General features: G+C 41.6%; 1 protein-coding gene across 4 annotated transcripts in view; it reads left to right on the plus strand.

Moving 5' to 3' along the window:
- The window catches only part of TDP1 (tyrosyl-DNA phosphodiesterase 1), a 76507-nt gene that overhangs the window by 25934 nt on the left and 29245 nt on the right, over positions 1 to 21328 (plus strand). For all 4 annotated transcript variants that reach the window (XM_081290653.1, XM_081290656.1, XM_081290654.1 and 1 more), the window contains 4 exons: positions 679 to 864; positions 1504 to 1552; positions 3539 to 3605; positions 5098 to 5205. In XM_081290653.1, coding sequence (XP_081146779.1) covers positions 679 to 864; positions 1504 to 1552; positions 3539 to 3605; positions 5098 to 5205 — 410 coding nt within the window. The remainder of the gene's footprint in view (positions 1 to 678; positions 865 to 1503; positions 1553 to 3538; positions 3606 to 5097; positions 5206 to 21328) is intronic.

Raw genomic sequence — 21328 nt, forward strand, 5'->3', positions numbered from 1 at the left:
GGAAGTTGAAAACTTGGGTCTTTTTGTTGTTTGTAAATATTGGTGTCCAAGCTGTATTAAGGAAAATAACACATATAAAATTAAACAAAACTTCGGTCAGATTGAGCCCTACTCGGGCAACAACTGTGGCTTTTTTTCCTTGCATTCTCCAGGCTCCAGGTAGACACTTGGTACATGTTGAGTGGATGAAATTTCCAAATATTTTCCGAATCATTTCTGCTACTTTGCATCAGTATCAAAGCAAAAAACTCAGATCACTCTGTGGTGCCGAAGGTGATATTATCTATATGTAAATATATTCTTTTTCATTTTTATATCATCACAGCTACCTGGAGCCTGAGTATTAAATGGGAATGTTAAGCTCCTTTCATGGGAAAGAAGCCAAAATGTGCAATTGTCTTGTGGGTCTTATTTGGGTGTGTTAGACAATTAGGATTTCAAGGCAAAAATCTAATTTCATGTGGTAGGTTCGTGGTGTATCTTGACATTTCTACTAAAATGGATCTTTTTAAAATTCTTTAAACTTGGTTTAGTTTTATCAAAATCAAAGAATTTTTGAAAGGAAAACTTCATGACCCCGGTAATTAGGCATTCCAAGGGCAGAAATCCATGTTTTTGGTGTAGGGCATTTCTGTTAATGTTATTTGAGTGACTATCATTCATTTTATTCTGTCATAGCTTCTGAGAGAACACACCTCGTCAATCCCAAAAGCCGAGTGCTGGCCTATAGTGGGTCAGTTTTCCAGCATTGGCTCACTGGGGGCTGATGAATCCAAATGGCTGTGTTCTGAGTTTAAAGAGAGCTTGCTGGGCCCCGGGCAGGACAGTAAAATTCCAGGAAAAAGCACCATTCCTCTTCATTTGGTGAGTTCTCCTCCTCCTTGAGTTAACATGTTTCTCTTCTCCAGTCTAGGAGAAATGAAAGTCAGTCCTCCTCTTAATACAGAGATGCTTTTTATTCTGTGATTTTGGGGTAGAAAGAGCAGTACATTTGCATTATCACTGGTAATCGAGTGGCCCCAGTATCTGCCAGTGCTGGGCATTTGCTAGTTTGTTCAGGAGCCCGTTTCAGTCGCAGTCTAGCCTGCAATTGGTTCTTTCAGGTTATCACAAAAAGGAAAAAATATTTGGTATGATATTACTAGCAGAATTATAGGGTCTGTGAATTATTCAGAGACCTGCAAATTAATGATTAGTTTTACATTCAAGTCAACATTAATTTGGCATTTCAGAAGAAAAAATATTCAAATCAGAGTTTAATTTTTTTCATCAAATATTTATGCTTCCTGTATGTTAGTTACTAGTGCAGGTTTTGTTTTTGTTTTGTTTTGTTTTTTCAGCAAGGTGAAACCTTTTTTCAAGTTTAAAGCAGTATTTTCTAAATTTTTGAACTAAGTATTTTTAATTAAGATTTTCATTTTCTTTAGAGCTGGTCATCATTCCTTTTTATCAGCATGGTACATGCTAAGTTTTATTGTTTTTCTCTTTTTTGCTTGTGTTTAGATCTATCCTTCTGTGGAAAATGTTCGGACCAGCTTAGAGGGATACCCTGGTAATTCTTGGGGAAGTTCTTGGGGTAATTCTTTGTTGTGGGTTTTCTGTATATTCCATCAATAAGAATTTTTACCAGAATTAGTTAGAAATTTGCTAGCAACTATTGGTTAGAAACATGGAGATGGTTTTCTCTTAACTGGAGAAGGATCACGAAGATAGATAATGTTGAGCTCTGCCATGTTCCAGTTCTGCAGTGTTCCAAAGATGATACTGCCAAACTGAGCAGTGGAGGAATTATTTAATGCTCACTGTGTGCAGTTGTTTTTCTCCCCATTTTTACCAATAAGGTGTCCAGCAGTTGGGTGGTCCAGATAAGACTCAGCTTCCTCTAGAGCATATCTCACATTTCCTTTACGTCCTCTCTCCACAACCTCTCTGCCCTGTCTTAATATTACCTTATTGGTTCTATATGTCTGTTCTTTCAAGGATTTTCTCTGCAAATACCTTGTATTATCTTGTGAACATATACCAACCTGCTGTCTTGTTTCCCTTAAACTAATACTGGGTGCTAAACTTTTACGTGGAATTCACAGCATCCTAACAGTGCAATCGAGAGATATTAACTAAAACCCAGAGAGAACGAGCCTCTGGTAAAAGCAGAGTCTGGCTGGCATTCACTAGTGGCTAAAAGCTGAATGCATGGAATTAAGACTAATTCAGTCCACTTATTGCTTATCAAACTAGATGTAGCTTTGCCAGAAAAATCTCTATTAAAAGTTCAGCGTATATTAGCCTGTTCTTTGCTTTTTAATGGCAAAACTAAAATTATTTTACTGTGACTCTGAGACATGGTGGTAGTTTTTCTTTTGTCATCTTTCTATGCCTCTAATAGGCTAGATCTATTCATAGTCACTTTTAACAGGGAAGAGCATGGTATTTTCAATTTTATAATATTTTATAACTGGTTCTAAAACAGAATATGATTTTAATTATTTGCAGTAGGAGCCTGGACAAATCTTATGGGAATGTCACAGTTGTTTAAAACCCTCTCTGGAACTGGGGTTGTGGCTCAGTGGTAGAATGCTTGCCTAGCATGTGTGAGTTACTGGGCTCAATTCTCAGCACCACATATAAAAAAATAAAATGAAGTCCATTGACAACTAAAAATTAATTTTTAAAAAAAACCCTCTCTGGAAGTAGCTTACTGTTGAGAAGTCCAACATGCATTCAGAAAATCACTGATGAACCTAAGTTTTCTTCCTTTCAAAGATGAACAAAAATTGGTTTCTAATTGTGTTTCCACTTGCAATTGTGTCTTTACTCTCTTTTCAAGAATAAGACTTTTGGGATCCCTTTTTTTTTAACCCAAACTAGTTATTGAATGTTTTAATTTATCTTCCAGTTCTTCTATTCTTTAAGAATATGTTCAGTTAGTACAAAGCCTGTTTGAAAATAGCCATGCATAAAGGCAGAGTAAACAGGCACATATGTTGTCATCAGAGGCTACCTCCTCAAGTGTCCTGGTCTTGGGCAGAAGCAACTGATGTCTGACCTGATAAAGACAGTGGCATGAGTCAAGATTCTTTCCATGTCTTTTTTCTAACACTTCAGATCTGTTATTCACTTGACACCACTGAGTGATTAATGCCTTTTTCTTTTCAGATTGTAAACATTTACTGTTTAAATGTTTTTTATTACTAAGAAAGGAAACCCCATAAGACAGTGTACCTAATGCAAGTATAGACATTTTCTTTCACAGAATTATTCCATAATATGAAATAATGGAAGCAGTTGTTTTTTATTTACCTTCTCACTGTTTATTATAGATTCTCTTCTTTTGTGTTTTTTTTTGTTTGTTTTTTTATTAGTTGTTGATGGACATTTATTTTTGTGTGGTGCAGAGAATCAAACCCAGTGTTTCATACATGTTAGGCAAATGCTATAACACTGAGCCACAACCCCAGCCCAATATAGATTTTCTTAATGGGGAAGCTTCACAGTATATTTCATGTCATTTATTTGTTTAATTTTTCTCTTTGAAAAGCTGGAGGTTCTCTTCCCTATAGCATCCAGACAGCTGAAAAACAGAATTGGCTACATTCCTACTTCCAGTAAGTGATTGGTTCAGAGTACTGCTATTACTTCTTTAGAAATAAGGAAGCTATTTATGTCAGTCTATGTTTTAAAAAAGAATCTTATATAATGTAGCTATATTTTTTCATCTACATATGTTAGTGATAGAAATAATTTAAAATAGGGTCTTAAAATTTTTTGGAATAGGTTTTTAATACCAAAGAGTAAAATTTATCTCTGTGAGGTTTCTATTTAAATATTGGTATGCAAAGAAAAAGATAAATAAAAGATCATGTTGGGTAGTTTATGATTTATATAAGCAGTACTTTAGTTCACTTTTCCAAAATATAAAATGTAATTATTCTTCCTGTGCCATCAAATGATGTATGGCCAAGCTTGCTGAGGCCAAAACCCTGTGCCACTGTTGCCTGGGATATAGAAAGTATTCGATGTGTCACGGGAGTTCAGTCAATAGTTGGTGAGTGGAAAGGGAAAGATATGCCCTTGTCCTCCTGTGGCTATAGCACTTGCTCACCTGCATGTTCTAAACCTTTCCATTCCACACTTGCTTCAATGGGGATTTATCGTTGGACAGTCAGAAGTGAAGGCAGGTTTACATTTCAGCAGCTTTCAGCTGAGATTCAGGATGTCATCTCGGAACCTTTTTTAGTACTTTTCTGGAGAGATTGTCCTTACAGAAGACATTTCTGTGTGTTGAGCTCCTTTCAGTATCAGATTACTAAATTCATTTTGAGTGAAGAAAGCAGTGGACCCACCTAGTCCTGATTCTTGGAGACCACCTGTTACCTTGAAGGAACATCCTCTCCTACTTACAGTAAGAATGGTTGCTTCATGAGAAGGGCCATTTATTCCCATGGAAAATTAGTTTCCCTTGCTTTTCATGCATTTTGACAGACTTCGTTTTGCCACTTAGTGTTTTTGATTCGTTCGACAGTCTTTTATGAAGTTCTGGCTTAATAGTGCACAAGGGGACTGTGACTCCTGCCGTTAGATTGTGGTCCAGCCAGGGAACACGCACACATGCAGCAGAAACACAGCAGAGGTGACATACATGCATGGGTGTATGTGTGTATGTTCATCGCAAAAAAAAAAAAAAAAAAAAAAAGATGGAAGATGGTAAATTTTCCTTTTCTACATACCTTATTTTTAAAATGAGCATACATCAGACTTTTTTTTTTTTAAAGAGAGAGAGAGGAGAGAGAGAGAGAGAGAATTTTTAATATTTATTTTTTAGTTCTCAGCGGACACAACATCTTTTGTTGGTATGTGGTGCTGAGGGTCAAACCCGGGCCGCACGCATGCCAGGCGAGCGCGCTACCACTTGAGCCACATCCCCAGCCCTACATCAGACTTTTATCTGAATAGAATTTAATAAACTATCACAAGTTACAGAACTGTATACTTGGTATTTTCAGATTATAGGATTTTACTTTTCATGCAGTTTCCTAATGTTAGAATTATGATGATTTGTATTATTTCTAACCAGTGATTTGTGTCTCCTGTCACTAGCACGTGGTCAGCCGACACATCTGGCCGCAGCAATGCCATGCCTCATATTAAAACATACATGAGACCCTCTCCAGACTTCAGTAGAATTGCTTGGTTCCTTGTCACAAGGTAAATGCCATTCTGTTCTTGCTGGGAAGAATTTTTACAATGTGTTTGTAATGCCTGCTCTGAATATTGAAGGGATTTCTAAAAAGTGATCGATGAATTGATCATCATTAGTTCTCAGCCTGTTGGATCACATGAATCTTATTTAAAGGAGGCCCATGACTAATCCCTTATAGAGTATGTGATCATGGCCTGATTGCTTGTAATTCTAGATGCTTATAAAATTTGCATAAACTTTTATCTTCTGTTCTTTTTTTATTGGTGCATTATGTTTATACATAATGGTAGGATTTGTTGTTATATATTCACACATGCACATAATGAAGCAGTAATATTTGGCCAATATCACTCCCCTGCCTTGACCCCTCCCTCTCGTTCTCCCACTCCCTGGTCACTTAACTCTATTCTACTGATATTCCTTTGATATTCATGAGATTTTTCCTTCCTCCACCTTACTTTTCCTTTTTCCTCTCTAGTTTCCTCATATAAGAAAAGATATATGACCCTTGACCTTCTGAATTTGGCCTATTTCACTTAATATAATGGTCTCTATTTCCATTTTTCTACAGATGACATAATTTCACTTCTTTATGACTGAATGAAACTCTATTGTGTATATATACCACATCTTCTTTATTCATTCATCTATTGTTGGATGCCTAGCCTGGTTTTATAGTTTGGTTACTGTGAATTGTGCTGCTACAAACATAGAAATCCATGTATCACTATAGTAAGATGATTTTCATTTTTCAGGATAAATACCAAGGAATGATATAGCTGGGTCATATGGTGGTTCCATGCCTAATCTTTTGAAGAATCTCCATAATAATTTCTGTAGTGGTTGTACTAATTCACAATAGCACCAGCAGTGTAAACATGTGAACAAACTTTTAAACAAAAGCGTCACTTAGAAATAAAACTAGTTTGCTAGTTTGTGGAAATTGGTAACAATTTCTAATGACCCAGAGAGCATGGTTGATTTAGGTCCCATGCAAGAGAAGCCTTCCTGAAGGCATTTGAAGCATCATAGCATAATGGAAAAACTTAATTTTATTGAATTATAAAAATAAGTACTCAAGATGCTGCAGTCATTTAGTAGCTCTGTGAACTTGGCAAATTTATTTAATCTGAGTCTGTTTTCTAGTCTTTAAAAAGGGGGAATTGATGGCTGCCTTTGGTTTACTGTGACAGTTAATGAGATGCTAGAGCTCAGTGCCCAGAATGTGACAGGCCCTCTGTCAATGGCAGCTGTGGATTATGTGTGTTTAAGCCCCCACATCTGTGATAGTGACAGGTGGGCAGGGGAATTGGGACACTTTGCTGTGGATCTTTAAAAACAGAAACTTTGCTTCTAAAGAGAGAGGTTTCCTGGATATGAAGACCTACACTATCTGTTCCCTAGGTAGGGAACAATAGGAGGTGCCAGGGAAGCCAAGGCATAGGGTACGTGTGGCTGCCCTTTGGTCAAGAGATGTCAGCCCTGGTTGTACTGAAGAATGCAAGGGTTTTGTTAACCCTGCCACCCAATTTTACTTCAAATAAGAACAGTTGGATAAGTTATTACACATATTCTGAAATTAATGTACAAGAAATTCTTAATGACACCTAACCTTCCATAAAGTTAACCAACAAGAATATGAGGGACCTGGATGTTCTAAGAAACCACATTTCATTGTCAGCTCATCTATTTGTAATTGTCCTTTAAACCAATTCTCTAAGTTGCAAGTTAAAAGAAAACTGGCTTTTGATACTGGTTCTGCCATATGGTCTATGTGTGGCCGTCACCAACTGTATACTCTTGGTGATAAATTAATAGAACTAGGTGAAGTAATCTGCCCACTACCAATTATAAAATGCTGATTGGAAACAGTTTTCCAAGTAGTAGATCGTCATACACTCCATGACTCTGTTGTTTTATGTTCAGTACCTTAAATGATGTGATATTTATTTTCCTTCATTCATGTGACAGAATTTTCTAAAAGTTTGGGTCATGGGGCATAGCCCATTATATTACTGAGGCTCTTACTGAAATTAGGCTGCTTGCATTAATATTGAATTTGAAGACTACACTTCCAACTTTGGCTAAAGTCCTCTTACTTATTAACTTAGCTACCTTCATCAAAGTGCAGTATGAGCAATATAGAGAAATACCAAATATTTGTTAGAAACTGATCTTGTTGAGTATCCTTATTTTTCTGGTTGGGAATACTGGAGCTCAGAGAGGTTAGATTAAATTAAACATATAGGAGTAACTAGAAGTGGTCGTCTTCTTCTCCTCCTCCTCCTCCTCTTCCTTCCTCTCCTCCTCCATCTTCTTCCCCTCCCTCTCCTCCATCCTCTCTTCCTCTCCCTTTTCTTTTCCTCCTTCCTATGCCTCTCCTCCTCCTTCTTCCTCTTCTCTTTCTCTCTCTCTCTGCACCCCCCCACCTTTTTTTTTTTTTTTTTTTTTTTTTTTTTTTTTTTGCTATTGGATAGAGTTTATTCAAGATGTAAATGGATATCTCTGTGTTCTATGTAAGAGTTCTCACTGTTGGTCTCTGAGGTTTGCTGAAGATGGAAATCCTAATGCTATGATCCTAAGGATAGGGAAGAGAGGCTATTTGGAAGTCCAGTTGTAAGATGAAAATGGAAAGGATGGGTCCAGGAAAAGTAGGGATGATTACTCTTAGGCTTCTGTATTATTCAGGATTCTCCAGAGAAACAGAAACATACATAGCCTGTTGGATTTATTTTAAGGAATTGGCTCATGTTATTGTGGAGGCTGGCAAATACAAAATCCATAGGGCGAGCTGGAAGCTTAGAGGTATTGTAAGACTTGATATAGCAATCTTGAATCTCTTTCTACTGTATCGGAAAAGTTGAACTTAATGTCTGTTTGGAGGTTGATTCTCCTCAACATGGAATAAAGAGGTAGATTCACTTCGCAGAAATTTCATTTGTATAATTGATCCTGTTTCAAGGACATTAATGGAAATTGAGATTAAAGTAGCCATATGAAAAATCCTTATCCATAGGCAAAGTTTTAGTATTATGGTTCAGTGGCAGTTTGTCCTTGGCCCTAGGGACACAAAGATCGAGGAGGCATGTTGTGACAGTGTACCCTTGTTGTTTGACTATGTGAGGACCATGGTGGAGGCGCCATTACAGATCATTCCTGGTTGAGGAGGAGGCCATCAGAGCTATTTCAAGTGGGCCTGGAAGGGGGCCTCAGAAGAGGCCAGGAGGACTGGCTGGGAATCCAGGCAAGGACAGAATCCACAGAGATGGGAAAGGACAGGAGGCTTTTAGGGAACACCTGAGTGATTCAATGAAGCTGGATAAAAGAAAAAGTTCAGATAGTTTTAGAACTGGGTTTCCAAAACCAGGGTCCTGTGCATTCTTACAGTTAAATCACAAAGCATCTACTGTCGATTTATCACTTAATAATTATGTGTCTTATACTGTGTGAACACCTGCTTTAATATTGACTGGCTCTTACTAAATTAATTATAACTATTTGAAGTTGACCAAGCACCCTTCTGAAATGCCGATTTTCCTCATTATTCTATGTTCAGAATCCCCCACGTACCAGACTATAAAATCCAGATGATCAGTTTGGCCTTTGGGCCCTAGCCACACCATTTCCACCTTTACTATCCAGTAATTTCCAGCACGAACTTCCAGAGCAGCCAGGCCGCCCCTTGACCTCAGAATCATCCCAACAGGAGCCTGTGTAGTTCCCTCTCCTGTCCCCGTCATTGTTTCTCTGCCTCTTCAGTTTCATTGTTTCTCTGCCCATCTTCCAAGGCATGCTCTGCTCTCCTTTCTTCCTGGAGGCTCTGCCAGCATTGCTGGCCTCTCCTTCTCCAGGTCCCTAGGGTGCTTTTAGCCCTTCACAAGCCTGGGAAGGCATCACCTCTGCCTCCTCCTGCCTGTGATCTCATAGAGCAGGAGCAGCGGAGCTTTGGTGTTGTGAGACAGCACTGGGTGAGGTGACTACGTCGCCATCAAGCAGCATCTTGCCTTGAACAATTTTTCACCCTCTCTGAGCCTCAGACTCCTCATCTACACAGAAACTGCGAGAGCAAGAGAGGCCAAGCCTGGTGACTTGACCCTGGGCTCGTGAAAGTTCAATGTGATAAACTCACTGATGAAGAATAGGGAAAGAACCTCAGGACAAGTGACCAGGTTACTAGTGATAATCTGGTATGAACCACTCCATGTTGACTTCTTTTTTTTTTTTTTTTTTTTTTTTTTTTAGAGAGAGAGGAGAGAGAGAGAGAGAGAGAGAGAGAGAGAAGTTTTAATATTTATTTTTTAGTTCTCGGCGGACACAACATCTTTGTTGGTATGTGGTGCTGAGGATCGAACCCGGGCCGCACGCATGCCAGGCGAGCGCGCTACCGCTTGAGCCACATCCCCAGCCCCCCATGTTGACTTCTCAGCCCACACATTGCTGCTTCCAACAAGTTCCTCTCTTCCAGGCAGAACTGTCACGCGAATGTGTCCCCGAAGGTTCATTTGTTAGAGATTTAATCCCAATGTCATAGCTTTGAGAGGCAGGACCTTTAAGAGGTGACTAGGCCACTCTCCTGAATGGATTAATGCCATTATTGCAGGAGTGGATAGTTGTCATGGGAGTGGGTTTCTAATGGAGGATGAGCTCGGGCCACTTCCTTCCTCTTCCACTCTCACCCCCTCCCCTCTCAGACCCCTGCTCTCAGCACAAGGTGCACTGAGGCCTGTCTCTGATGTGCGCTGCGCTCCTCACTGCAGAGCTCAGCCCAAGCTGCGCCTCTGCGCCTCTCCCCTCTTCTCCCCACAGGAGCTAATTGTGTTTTCATAAAGGCCCAGGTTACCACACACAGTCACCAAGGACTCTCCAGTTCCCTCGTCGTGACAATGCCTTTGCTGCTGCGTCTCAGGCTCACCCTCACAGTGTCCTGCTCTCACAGGCTCCTCCAGCCTCCATCAGCCAATAATGAGCTCATTGGATGAGGGATCAAGTCGTCCTCTTATTACTTCTTCATAGTCAACATGGATTTCTTGAATGCTGGTGACATAATGGGCAGAGAATACATGGGTGATAAAACAGTCTGCATTTCTTCAAGAAATCTAACTAGCTCTGGATACAGGTTCTATAAGAGATGCTGTGAATCAAAATTTAATGGGACAGGGCCCTGTTGCCCTAAGGGTGCCAGTATAGTCCTACAAAGCTCAAGACACCGTATTCTCACTGCACCATATTTGAGGAATGAAAGATGCGCACAGTGAGATTCACTCCACAGCAGATGGTCAGGAGCCCTCCCTGTATGGGCACTGTCTATAGCACTGAAGCCGAGGGCAAGGAACCCACTCTACCAGGGCTTTGGCTTCAGGCAGAGCAAGGAAGGGTGCAAACAGCATACACACCAATGTGAAAACTCCAGGTTAGGGCAGAACCGGGTGGGCAGTGTGTTGCAGCATATCTGTAGGGGTCAGAGAAGATGGCCTCAGGAGCTGATGTTTAGGCTGAGGCTGAGTGACAAGAAGGAACCAGCCCTGCACAGCAAAAACACCTGGGCATAAGGACCAGCTGGGAAAGCCCTGGTTGGTGAGTGTGGAGTTTGGGATACCCCTTGTGCAGGTTTGCTGATGCCAGCTAGGTCACAGAGGGCTTGAAGTGGAGTGATATCATCTGATTAATGTCCTGAAAGCTAGGTCAACCTGCTAGATGGAGAGTGGATCTTGGCGGGGAAAATTCTAGACATATCCAGGCCCATTGGGAAGCCGGAACATATTTGTGTTCCGGGGGAAGAGCTGGTGGATGGAGGCTGTTTTAGGAAGTTGTGTTGTGTTAGGGTCTGTAAACAAGTCAGGATGGCGCCTGGCATTTTGCCAGAGGGAGTGGTTTGTGAAGTAACGCCAGCAAGCCATTAAGTGTGGAGATTCCTTATTGGTTGACTGCTGTATCTAGTTTATGTTAATTAAGATAAGCTGTGTGGAATGTATATATACCCCTCCTGTCCTACAATAAATGGCTCCCACTCCTGCTGCATCAACCTTCACAAGTTGCTCGTCACCCCCCGGTTATTTTGCTACAGCCGGACTGCGGCAGTGTTGGTGGGGTGGGGAGGGGGTTTACAATCTGCATGGTTTAGCCTCTTGCCATTTGTGAATCATGGAGCCTCACCAAGCTCATTTCCTTAAATATGAAAGCAGGATATGAAAGCACACCAGGACTTACTGAGAGTTTGAGATCAGTTCTCCACAGCACTTAGCTCCAGGCAGAGGTCAATGTTCAAAAATTGGCACTTGTCCTTACTTAAGGAAGTGGACTTCTTAAGGCACACTCTTAACTATAAGGAAATGGTACTTAGAATAAATCAAGTATCTCATCATAATCTCATAAAGTAGCACCTGCCCTAACAATGATGGGGTAGTAACACTTCACGGTAGCCCCTCAACCTTCAAATTCACACAGTGGCAACAAGAATCATGGTAACTTCAGAAACCCTTGTCACACCCTTGAGCCAGTCCCCTGGTTCTTTTCAGACCCTCAGTCACCTGGGAGAGCTCCATCAAAATATCAGGCCCTTGCCATGCTTAGGGGGAAAATGCCATATCTGCTTTGCAGAATATAAAGAAAGGAGCCATCAACACACAGCAGCCTGATGCACATGATTCTGATGCTTTACCTGTGTGCCCTCCTTGAGCATCGGGAGGTACTGTGAGGTCACATCCTTTCCTCAGTCAAGGAATAAGGCTGCAGATTGGGGCAGTTCCACTGTTACTTAGCACATGTAGTGCCCACAGCCCAGGAATTAGAGGATCAAACAGGAGCTTCCTGCCCCACTGGAACCGCTTTGAATGAGAGATTTAGCAACACGTCAGTCACCTGTGTTAGTTGACTGTCTGCAGTCGCAGTGCTTCCCTACCTGTTCTACACAGGTAGACTCACCTGGTGAAGGCTTAACTTTCAGTCTCCTAGTCATCACCTTGAGCCTGGCTTCCTCAGAGACTCCCAGCTTCCTGAGCCCAGGGGCTTCCACGACGCCCTGGACTTTCTGCATCCTCAGGGTTCCTTCCCCTGCCTTGTGGCTGCTTGTGTAACTATCTGGCTTCCCTCTGGACTGAGGCCACACCCGAGTCTGTCTTGTTAGCGCATTCCAGCACCTGGCAGAGCGCCTGACACGTAGGAGGCACTGGGTACAAATTTGTTAACGAGGAGGCTAATGAAGGCTGGGCTGAGGTGGGAACTGAGAAAATGCTGCATAGACATTGTGTGCAATGGAATAGGAATGAGGCCTCAAACAGTTCCTAAGCTGAGGGTGTGGCTGGCAGACAGCTGGGGTTGGTCGTGGACACCAGTATAGACGTCAGGAAATGGAACTGGTTTCAGGAGGATGGTGGTGAATTTAATTGCTGGCCTGGGCATATAGCAGAGTAGTAGAACACTTGCCTAGTGTCTGTAAGGCTCTGGATTTGGTCTCCGGCACCAAAAAAAAAAAAAAGTGTGATTACAGGTTTTTTTGTTTGTTTGTTTTTTGGTTTTTTGTTTGCTTTTATTTTTTAGTATTTTCAGTTGTAGATGGACATGATACCTTTAGTGATTTTTTTTCTTTATTTTTTATGTGGTGCTGAGGATCGAACCTAGTGCCTCCCACATGCTAGGCAAGCGCTCTGCCACTGAACCCCAGCCCCAGCCCCAGCCCACAGATAAATTTATTTTAAAGTGCAGTTGTTGGTTGGAGATGTACTCAAAGGTCTGTTGTGTATATAGTAGATTTTGGAGTTCTTCCCAGTGCTTACGCAGCCTTCGTGACTTTCCTGGAAGATAGTAAAGTTGTTGATTCCTGGGCACCAAGCAACATTCAGGAAATACATAACAAGTGGGCTTTTCACATTTGCCAATGAATTGAAACCAAGTTGTTCACCCTGGGTTGAGAAGGCAACTTACTACCATTAAAAGATCTTCCTTCTACCAAAAAAAAAAATTTTTTGTTAAACATTATTTAAGTTATATATTCTATTTAACCATTTATTCAAAATACATCTGTTGAGCTCCTACTATGTACCACGTTTCCAGAAGCTGGGAATAAAATAATAAAACACAATGTTTGGCCTGAATCTGGTGGTGGGAATTACACAAAAACAAACCAAATTTATTTACTTATGTCAAGTAGTGATAAGTTCTATAGATAAAAACAAAGCAGAAAGATAATTTAGATGTACAGTCCTTTATTCAAAATCCCCGCGACCAGATGTCTTTCAATCTTTGGAGTTTAGGAAGGTAGCGTGGTATGCATACTGTCTGTCAGCGTCACTGGTGCTGTCTGCACCAGGACTTCATGATAAACATTCCAGAAACAGCCTTATGCTGTTTTTGCTACCTAATGAATTAAGATCAAATTTTGCTGCCAAATGAATGAATCTTAACAGACGACTTCAAAGTCATTTTAAGTTGCCTTTAAATGTTCAGAGCCAACACCAGAGTTGTCACTATCATTAGAAAGCATAGAGGAGCTAAACAAGGTACCCAGAAGCCCAAGTCCCCAGCTCCAGCACCCATACCCCCAAGCATCGTGTAGTGTAGTGAGGATCGTGGTAGGGCATGGGGCTGCATTAAATAGGAGAGTCAGGGAAGGTCTCACTGACCTGGGGACACTGAAGTGGAGGCCTCAAAGAAGAGACAGCACCATGAGAGTAGACAGACTGCTGAGGGAAGAGGTCAGACGCTGGCGCTTGCTTTGTGTGAGAAACAGCAGAATGAGTGCTGGCGAGTGAGTGGGGCAGGAGAGGTGACTTCAGAGCCTTCACTGGTGGCCAGGCTTCACCTGCTGTGGGGCCAAGTTGCCACTGGCTTCTCCTAGGGTTCCTGAGGCTTTATTAGTCGGGGGTCTGTGGAGAACACTGATTGGAATAATTGAGTGCTTTTAAAGTACTTGTTCAGTGAGACATTCTAGAATAAGGTAGGGTTTTAATATAGTCAGTTTATCTTTTACTCAATTAGTGTTTCTCTCAACAGGGCAGTGCTGGCGTTTTGTTCAAAGTAATTCTCGGTTGTGCAAGATTGTCTCATGTATTCTAGTGTGTTTAATAACCACCTGGCCCCTACAAACTAAACATACCACATCCGGGTGGAAGTAAAAAAAAAAAAAAGCCTCATCTACCTCTAAACATCTCTAGATTGTTTGCCCCGATGGATAATATTGGCATCTTCGAGGATAAGTGCAGAACTTGATAGGCAACTGACTTTCGCAGACTGCTGTCTTTCACATAATGTGCCTGCCTACTTCTAGTCCAAATGAAGCGAGAGGCCTAGCAAGGCTAATAGAGTGGCAGGCAGATTATATTTTAAGAATTGGGCTTTAGTCAAAGCTAAACTAAATAATCAAAAACCATGTAAGTTTAACTTATTTTCTATCTTTTCTACTTCGATTTGTGTTACCAATCCATGTTTAATGTTCTTGTTTGGGATGAATAACTTCTTTCAAACAAAATTAAAACAAATTATCCAGCAGGGGTGTGTAATAAACAAAACAGATAAGCAATATGAATTTTGACTTTTAACATAATAAATATACTTTTCTAAATCTAAAGAAGTGTTGTCCCTCAAGATCACCTTTTGACACTAGGAATCCAACCAGAAATACTGCCATTACTTAAATTGTTTAGACTAGAATCTCCTTCAAAGTGAATTTATATGACATGTTAACGAATAGGTGTCATTTCTTTGATTTTTGGCCTTGGATTCTTTTTTTTTTTTTTTTTTTTTTTTTTTTTTTTTTTTTTTTGCTGCTTTGTAATAAGTGACCACAGACTAAGGGGCTTCAAATGATGCTGTGCTTTCTGTGGGTCAAGAGCCTGGTGAGCTGGTCCCCTTAGGATCTCACCAGGCTGAAATCAGAATGTTGACCAGGTCTGAGCTCATCCATGCTTGCTGGTTATTGGCAGAATTCAGTTGCATGTAGCTGGAAGGCTGAGGATCCTGCTTTCTCATTGACTATCAACAGGCTGTCCCAGCGAGGAAGCTGCCCACAGAGCCACTCAGCATTGCTGTTTGCATCTTGAAAACCAGCAAGAGAATCAGGAAGGACACTGGCCCACCCAGGATTACTTCCATTTTGATTAGCTTAAAGTCACCTGATGATTAATCTAACAGTGCACATGAAATCTCATTCTAATAACAAATCTTGCTTACACTCAAGGAACTGGGTAATATAGGGCTGGGGCCCTATAGGGAGCTTGGGGACCATCTTCCAATGCTTCCACCTATAGGCCTTATTTGGTGTTCATAACCCAGAATGATTCATCCTCTTGTTCTCCCAACTTTGCCTTGAAATAATTTCTTATTGTTTCCAGAATGGAGGTTTATTTTCCATAGATAAGTAAAACTAGCCTTGAATATGCTCAAAAGAGTGGGCATCTGGCTCCCAAGGCAGTTGAACTTGGAGTGCAGCACTATTCTTTGTGTGGAGCCAAAGGAGGCAGCTTTTTTGATGTGAGGAGTAGCCCTGTAGCAGGACCACACTGAAGAACTGTATTCTCTTGGGTGTGTGGAGTTGTTAATAGTCTTATAAAAGTTAGAGTTCCAAAAGATCTGCTTTCCTAATCCGGAAAGATCCATCAACTCAGAGGTGCACTTTGTAAGTCTCCTGTGCTGTGTGCACATATACCACCTGTTACTTCTCTACACATCCTCCTAATGCATGCTGGCTTCTGGTCACACAGAATTTGTTTTATCCAATTCATGGTTCACTAGTATGAAACATCTGGATTCTGAATTTCAGAGTTATAATCTTATACAAAATTTTTTTTTCATTTCTCATTTCTTTATTTTACATACAAGTAAAGCATAATTTTTATTCTCCCTCATTATGTGTCATGATTGCAATTCTGACTGAAAGCATGCTTTGTAGATCCTGGGTCACGTTTTAGTGTATAGTTGCCATAGTTACCATACCACTGAGAATCATAGATCTGCACTGAAATCATTTTTAATGAAGTTTCTGTTTTATTGGACCATCTGCATTAAAAGTTTTTTTTTCTACTTTAAGAGAAAATGAGCTTTATCATATTTCGTTTCCAGCAAAGCACTCATCCTGACTTTGGGTGATTATTCACTTAATGTCTTGTGTTTCTGCCGGATAAATAAAGTGCCTAGTACAGTGCTTCGTCTATACAGACTTAGCAAATTTCTAATGGATGACTTAGAATCCCCTTAACTGCAGTTCATTTTTAAACTGCTTCTCAGATTTTAAGTTTGTTTTTCTTTTTATACTATCTGGAACAATTATGCTTCTCCTGCAGGGTCACCTTAAGTGTCCCCCTTTGAATAAAACTTCAGGTCAACAGACAGAATTCCTGATTTTTTTCCTTTGTGTTCCTTTTACATCTTTGTTGGCCCTTTGATTCTCTTTGCTCGAGAACAGCTGCTTGGTCCTTTTCATCTTCATATCATGGGAAATGTGGTACTGCAGGTTTCATCATTGTACAGACCCTTGGAGTACTGACGTGAATCTTTATGGCACAGCGTGGTCAATCTACGTTGGTCTCCGGACACAGGAGTCGTGGTGAACAGAGATACATGAGGCTGCTGTCACTTAACACAACATATTGCTTTCCAGTAACCTTTTTATTGTTAAATAAGCAGGAGTACATTCTAAAAAGTATAATATAGTAAAAACACAATCAGTATACGTGATCATTAGTTACATTATCATTACCAGCTGTCACGTGCTATAATTAATTGCACATGCTGTGCTGTGACGCAGCTGGTGGTAGAGACGTGCTTACCCCAGCACCACCACAAGTATGAATGGTACCTTGTGCCAGCTTTGCCACAGCCACAGCATCACTAGCTAATGAGATTTGTTCAGCTCCAGTATAATCCTCAAGGTCTACCATCTATATGTGGCCCATTGTTGACTGAAATATTATCATACAGTGCCTCACTGTATTTGAATGAGAGCCCTTTAAATGTTTTTCTTTGAAGTAGGTAACAGATGTATACAGTATTAAGAGGTATATAAAGGAAGTTTCTTTCCACTGCTGTGCCCAACCTCCATAGTCTTCAACTTGAAACCATAATTACCAGTTCTTGGGTTTGATAGCGTTTAGCTCAAGAGCATTTTCAAGCTCAGGCTCCTCAAATGGTGATAGGATCTGGCCAGCTAGCATATTGTTGAGGAAATAACCTGAGGCAGATCCAAGTCCCAATATGGATTGCTACTTACTAGTTTTGACACTTAAATTTCAGAAAACTCAATTATCATATGAACTTTTATATGATTTATGGAATGCTCTAAGGTGGAAGATGGGAAGTGTATGTTACCTATTAAATTGTATGATGTAGTTAATAATTAATTGCTTAGTGTTTAGTGGCTCAGAGTCATTAGGCCTGTTGTAATTTACAAAAGCAACTCATATAGCCTTTATCTTTTTTGCATATATAACACATTGATGTTAACATTGATGATATGTAACTTAGATTTGTAGATACAGCCTTTTCTAAACTCAGTATGAGGTTAATTTGAAAGTTGGTGAAAATTATTATATTAGGACAAGTATATTCAACCAGATGTCTGTGTTCAAAGGAATTTCAAACTAGCAGTTCAGCTTGAGCTTTGTAGCATGTTAAATTGGTTGGTGAGTTTCTCTTTTGTCTGGCTGCTTGCTTTTATGGCAAGTTATTTATGATTTTAATAAGATTTTCCTTCATCTGTTTGATCCTGCATGAGATCATCCTGTGTTTGATGAGCAGCCTGTTGTGGAAGTCAGTGAGACACGGTGACAAATACAGTTGGACAACCAGGCAGGAAGATGAGCTTTCAGCAGAACGTTGGCTCAGGAGATGGCGCCTAGGTGTAATTGGCAAACTCTGTGACAACAGTTACGGAAGCTGTGCATTGTGGGAGGCAGGAAGCAAGGCAGATGCTGACACAGTTGCCTAGCAACTGACAGGCCGTGTGGCAGTCAGGGATGAGCAGAAATGTTGGAGCTGCCACTTTGGGGAGAAAACGAGACAAGTGCTTGACTATAAAATCGCTGTGGCTTTTTGAAGAAACATAAAAGACATTCTCCCCTCCTCTGCTTCTCAGTATTGCTGTGCAGTTCTTCTCTAATGTCTATGCCTTTGATTCTGAAGCAGTCTTTTTTTTCCCCCTCTTTTGTCTGAGTTTTTTTGGTGAAAATCAAGTTGGATCACACACAAAAATACTTGTAGATGTAATTGGGTAGACTGGGTTGCCTGGCACTACAGCACCAAGATAGTGAGATTCGTTGTTACGCCTCATGGACTTTGTTACAAATAATGGTTATTTGTATTAGAGCCGGCAGATGACTTCCTTTGTGTGTTAGAAATGATTCAAAGACATTCATCACCCTCACTTTCTTGCATTCTGGTACAAACAAATCAAAAAACAGAGTGTGCCCTGTTCCATGCCCATGAGCAAGTTCATCTCCAAGCCTGAGACTCCTGACCTAGGCCCGGTAGGCCCCTTGTACACTGGCCCAGGTGAGCCTGGCTCGGGATGAGGTGCTATTTGGGAGTCCCCCACCAGGGCCCAGCCACAAGAGAAAACTCCTTAATCTTGGTAATGCTTATGTAGTGCTTACCATGTGCTGGCTAAGTCCTTTTTTTACTAACTCATTTAATCTTCTCAATTAGGACCTAGGGATTAGGCTTATCCCCATTTTAGGGATGTGAAAACTAAAGCATAGGGAGCTTAAATGATGGGCAAGTGGGCAGAGCTGAGATTCAGATCCAGATAGTCTGGTGTGACTGTTTCTTGCCTGGGCTTTGGTTATGGATGGCAAACAAGACAGCCGTAGTCCTTGCCCTCAAGGAACTTACATTCTGGTTGGCATAACCCCATTGTCCCTCTGCTTTGGGAGTAGCACTGCAAACTAAGCCCCTGGGGAGAGCATGTGGGTCACACTCCCTGCAGCCCCACCTCCTGAAGCAGCAACCGCCTGTCTTCACTCCAACCCAGCAGCCAGGCCGGGCCTCCTGGTCCTCTCCTGCCCTCCACCCAGAATGCCCTGCCTGCCTACCCTCCCTTTCACCATGACGTGTAAGATTTCAGTTTCTGCCATTGCTGTCATCTGGGGCCCTGCGGAGCAGCTTAGGTGCCTATAGCTGCCTTTGTATCATCTGACAATGATCTCAGCTCGTGTCCCCTACCTCTCTCATTTTATTCAGCAAATGCTTATTGAGTCCCTGTTCTGTACCAGGCTTTGCTGGGGGTGCCTAAAGCTTCACTGCTCTTAAAATGCTTCTTCATTATGGCCATCCAATTCCCAGTTGCTAGTCAATATCTGGTCAGCTGACAAAAGTTTGTTAAGTACCTGACTCCTCTGGATCCTGCCCATCCAGGCTGTTCACACCAAACCCAGCCACTTTGTGTAGCAATAAGTGGATGCCATCTAGAACCTGAGTCATTTGTCTCTTTCTGTTGTTCCACATTGTTTTTAAGTCTTCTGTGGTCATTCAGGTTTTATTCATCTGTTCAGTCATTCGCAGATACACATTTCATTCCCACTCAGGATACGTGCTAGGCCTGCCTGCCATGCAGTAGTCTGCTGACTGCAGAGAGCCTGATCAGTGTGTAGTTGGGTTTCAGTATGTGTAGATAGAGGAGTTTACACTGTAGCAGTTAAGGACATCCAAGGCAGTTCCTATAATAAGCTGCAGGGAAGTCAGAGAAGAGAGATCACTTCTGCCTAGAGTAACTAGATGAAGCTTCAGGAAGTAGTACCTTTGGTGCTCAACAGAGCAGCATTTGATAGGTGCTACAGTTTGGAGAAGTGTGCCCCAGAGGTCCGCGTGGTAAGGCTTGGTCCCCAGGTGGCCTATTGGAAGGTAGTGAATCAGGGGACCCAGTCCATTCCTCTTTCCTGCTCTGCTCTCTGGCCTTGAGATGAGCAGTTTTGTGCTACCTCGCCCTTTGTATCATGTGCTGCCTCACCACACATCCAAGGTAATGGGACAACTGGTGATGGACTGGAACCTCCAAAACTGAGTCAAAATAAACTGTTTCCCTTTCATTGTCTCAGGTACTTTGTTATAGTGATGAAAAGCTGACAAACACAACAGGCCTGGCTGAGTACTTTATGTAGAAAAAAATCACAGCCGTGAAGTTCCCAAGACAAGGAAAGCTGGGGAGGTGAAGGGGCCACAGAGTTGGCACAGAGCGTTGTGTAGAGAGGGCTGGGAGAGAAGCCTGTCAGGTGGATGGGGTCGAGTGTGGTAGACTGCAGTTAGGGATCACTGGAGGTTTGAGTGTGGTAGACTGCAGTTAGGGATCACTGGAGGTTTTTGGACAAGAGAACAAAGTGCTCAACAGTATTTTATTAAAATTACTAATAAGGTCTGTTATTAGGTCTTTATCATTGGTTTATTTTATTTTCATGATAATGCTGTCCTGTGCTTTCTGAAATCTAAATAGTGCGGGTATTTTTACCTATTTTATGAAAATAGAAATGGGCACAGAGGTCAGGCTGAATCCAGATCTTTTATTTCCTCTAAATCATACTCTTTAAGGAATTAGTTTGTAGGTTAGATTAGAGGAAAGAGAACATGGAGGCAGGAAGGAAACCCTCCTGAGACACTGAGGCAAACCTCCAGGCGTGAGTCTGTGGGACCTGGATTTGGCAGCCATGGGGAAAGGCAGGAGGGCACTCACATGCAGATACCAAGGCGGGGGCCCGCCAAGCATGGTCACAGGCTGGGCAGGGAGTGAGGAGGGGCTACCTGAAGGGCTGTGGGCGCTGTTTTCCAGGCACTGCCACACCAGGCTTTGTTAGCTTTCCTACCTGGAAAGGTGTTGGTGAAAATCTTGGAAAGCCTCCAAAAATTGCAGGGCTGTCTCCCAGCAGGCTACACCACTGTGGAACTCAGAAAGACAAAGCCAAGGCTCTCCACAGCCTCAGGGGCTTTGGGAGAGAAGTTTTCTTCAAAAATTATTTCAGAGTCTCTAAGGAAAAATGACCAAGTACTGGCCATGCATCAGCCCTGTCAGGCTTCCCTGGCTGAGGGAACAGCCCACATCTGCAGCCCCCACTCCTATTTACAGTCGATCGCCACCCCTCTCCAGGCCTCTTTCCCTCTCTGCTCATCCAGGGCTTGGGTTCAATCCATGGAGTGGACACTGTGTTCCTTGCA

Source organism: Spermophilus citellus (assembly GCF_964194105.1).
Source record: "Spermophilus citellus genome assembly, chromosome: 4".
Lineage (NCBI taxonomy): Eukaryota > Metazoa > Chordata > Mammalia > Rodentia > Sciuridae > Spermophilus > Spermophilus citellus.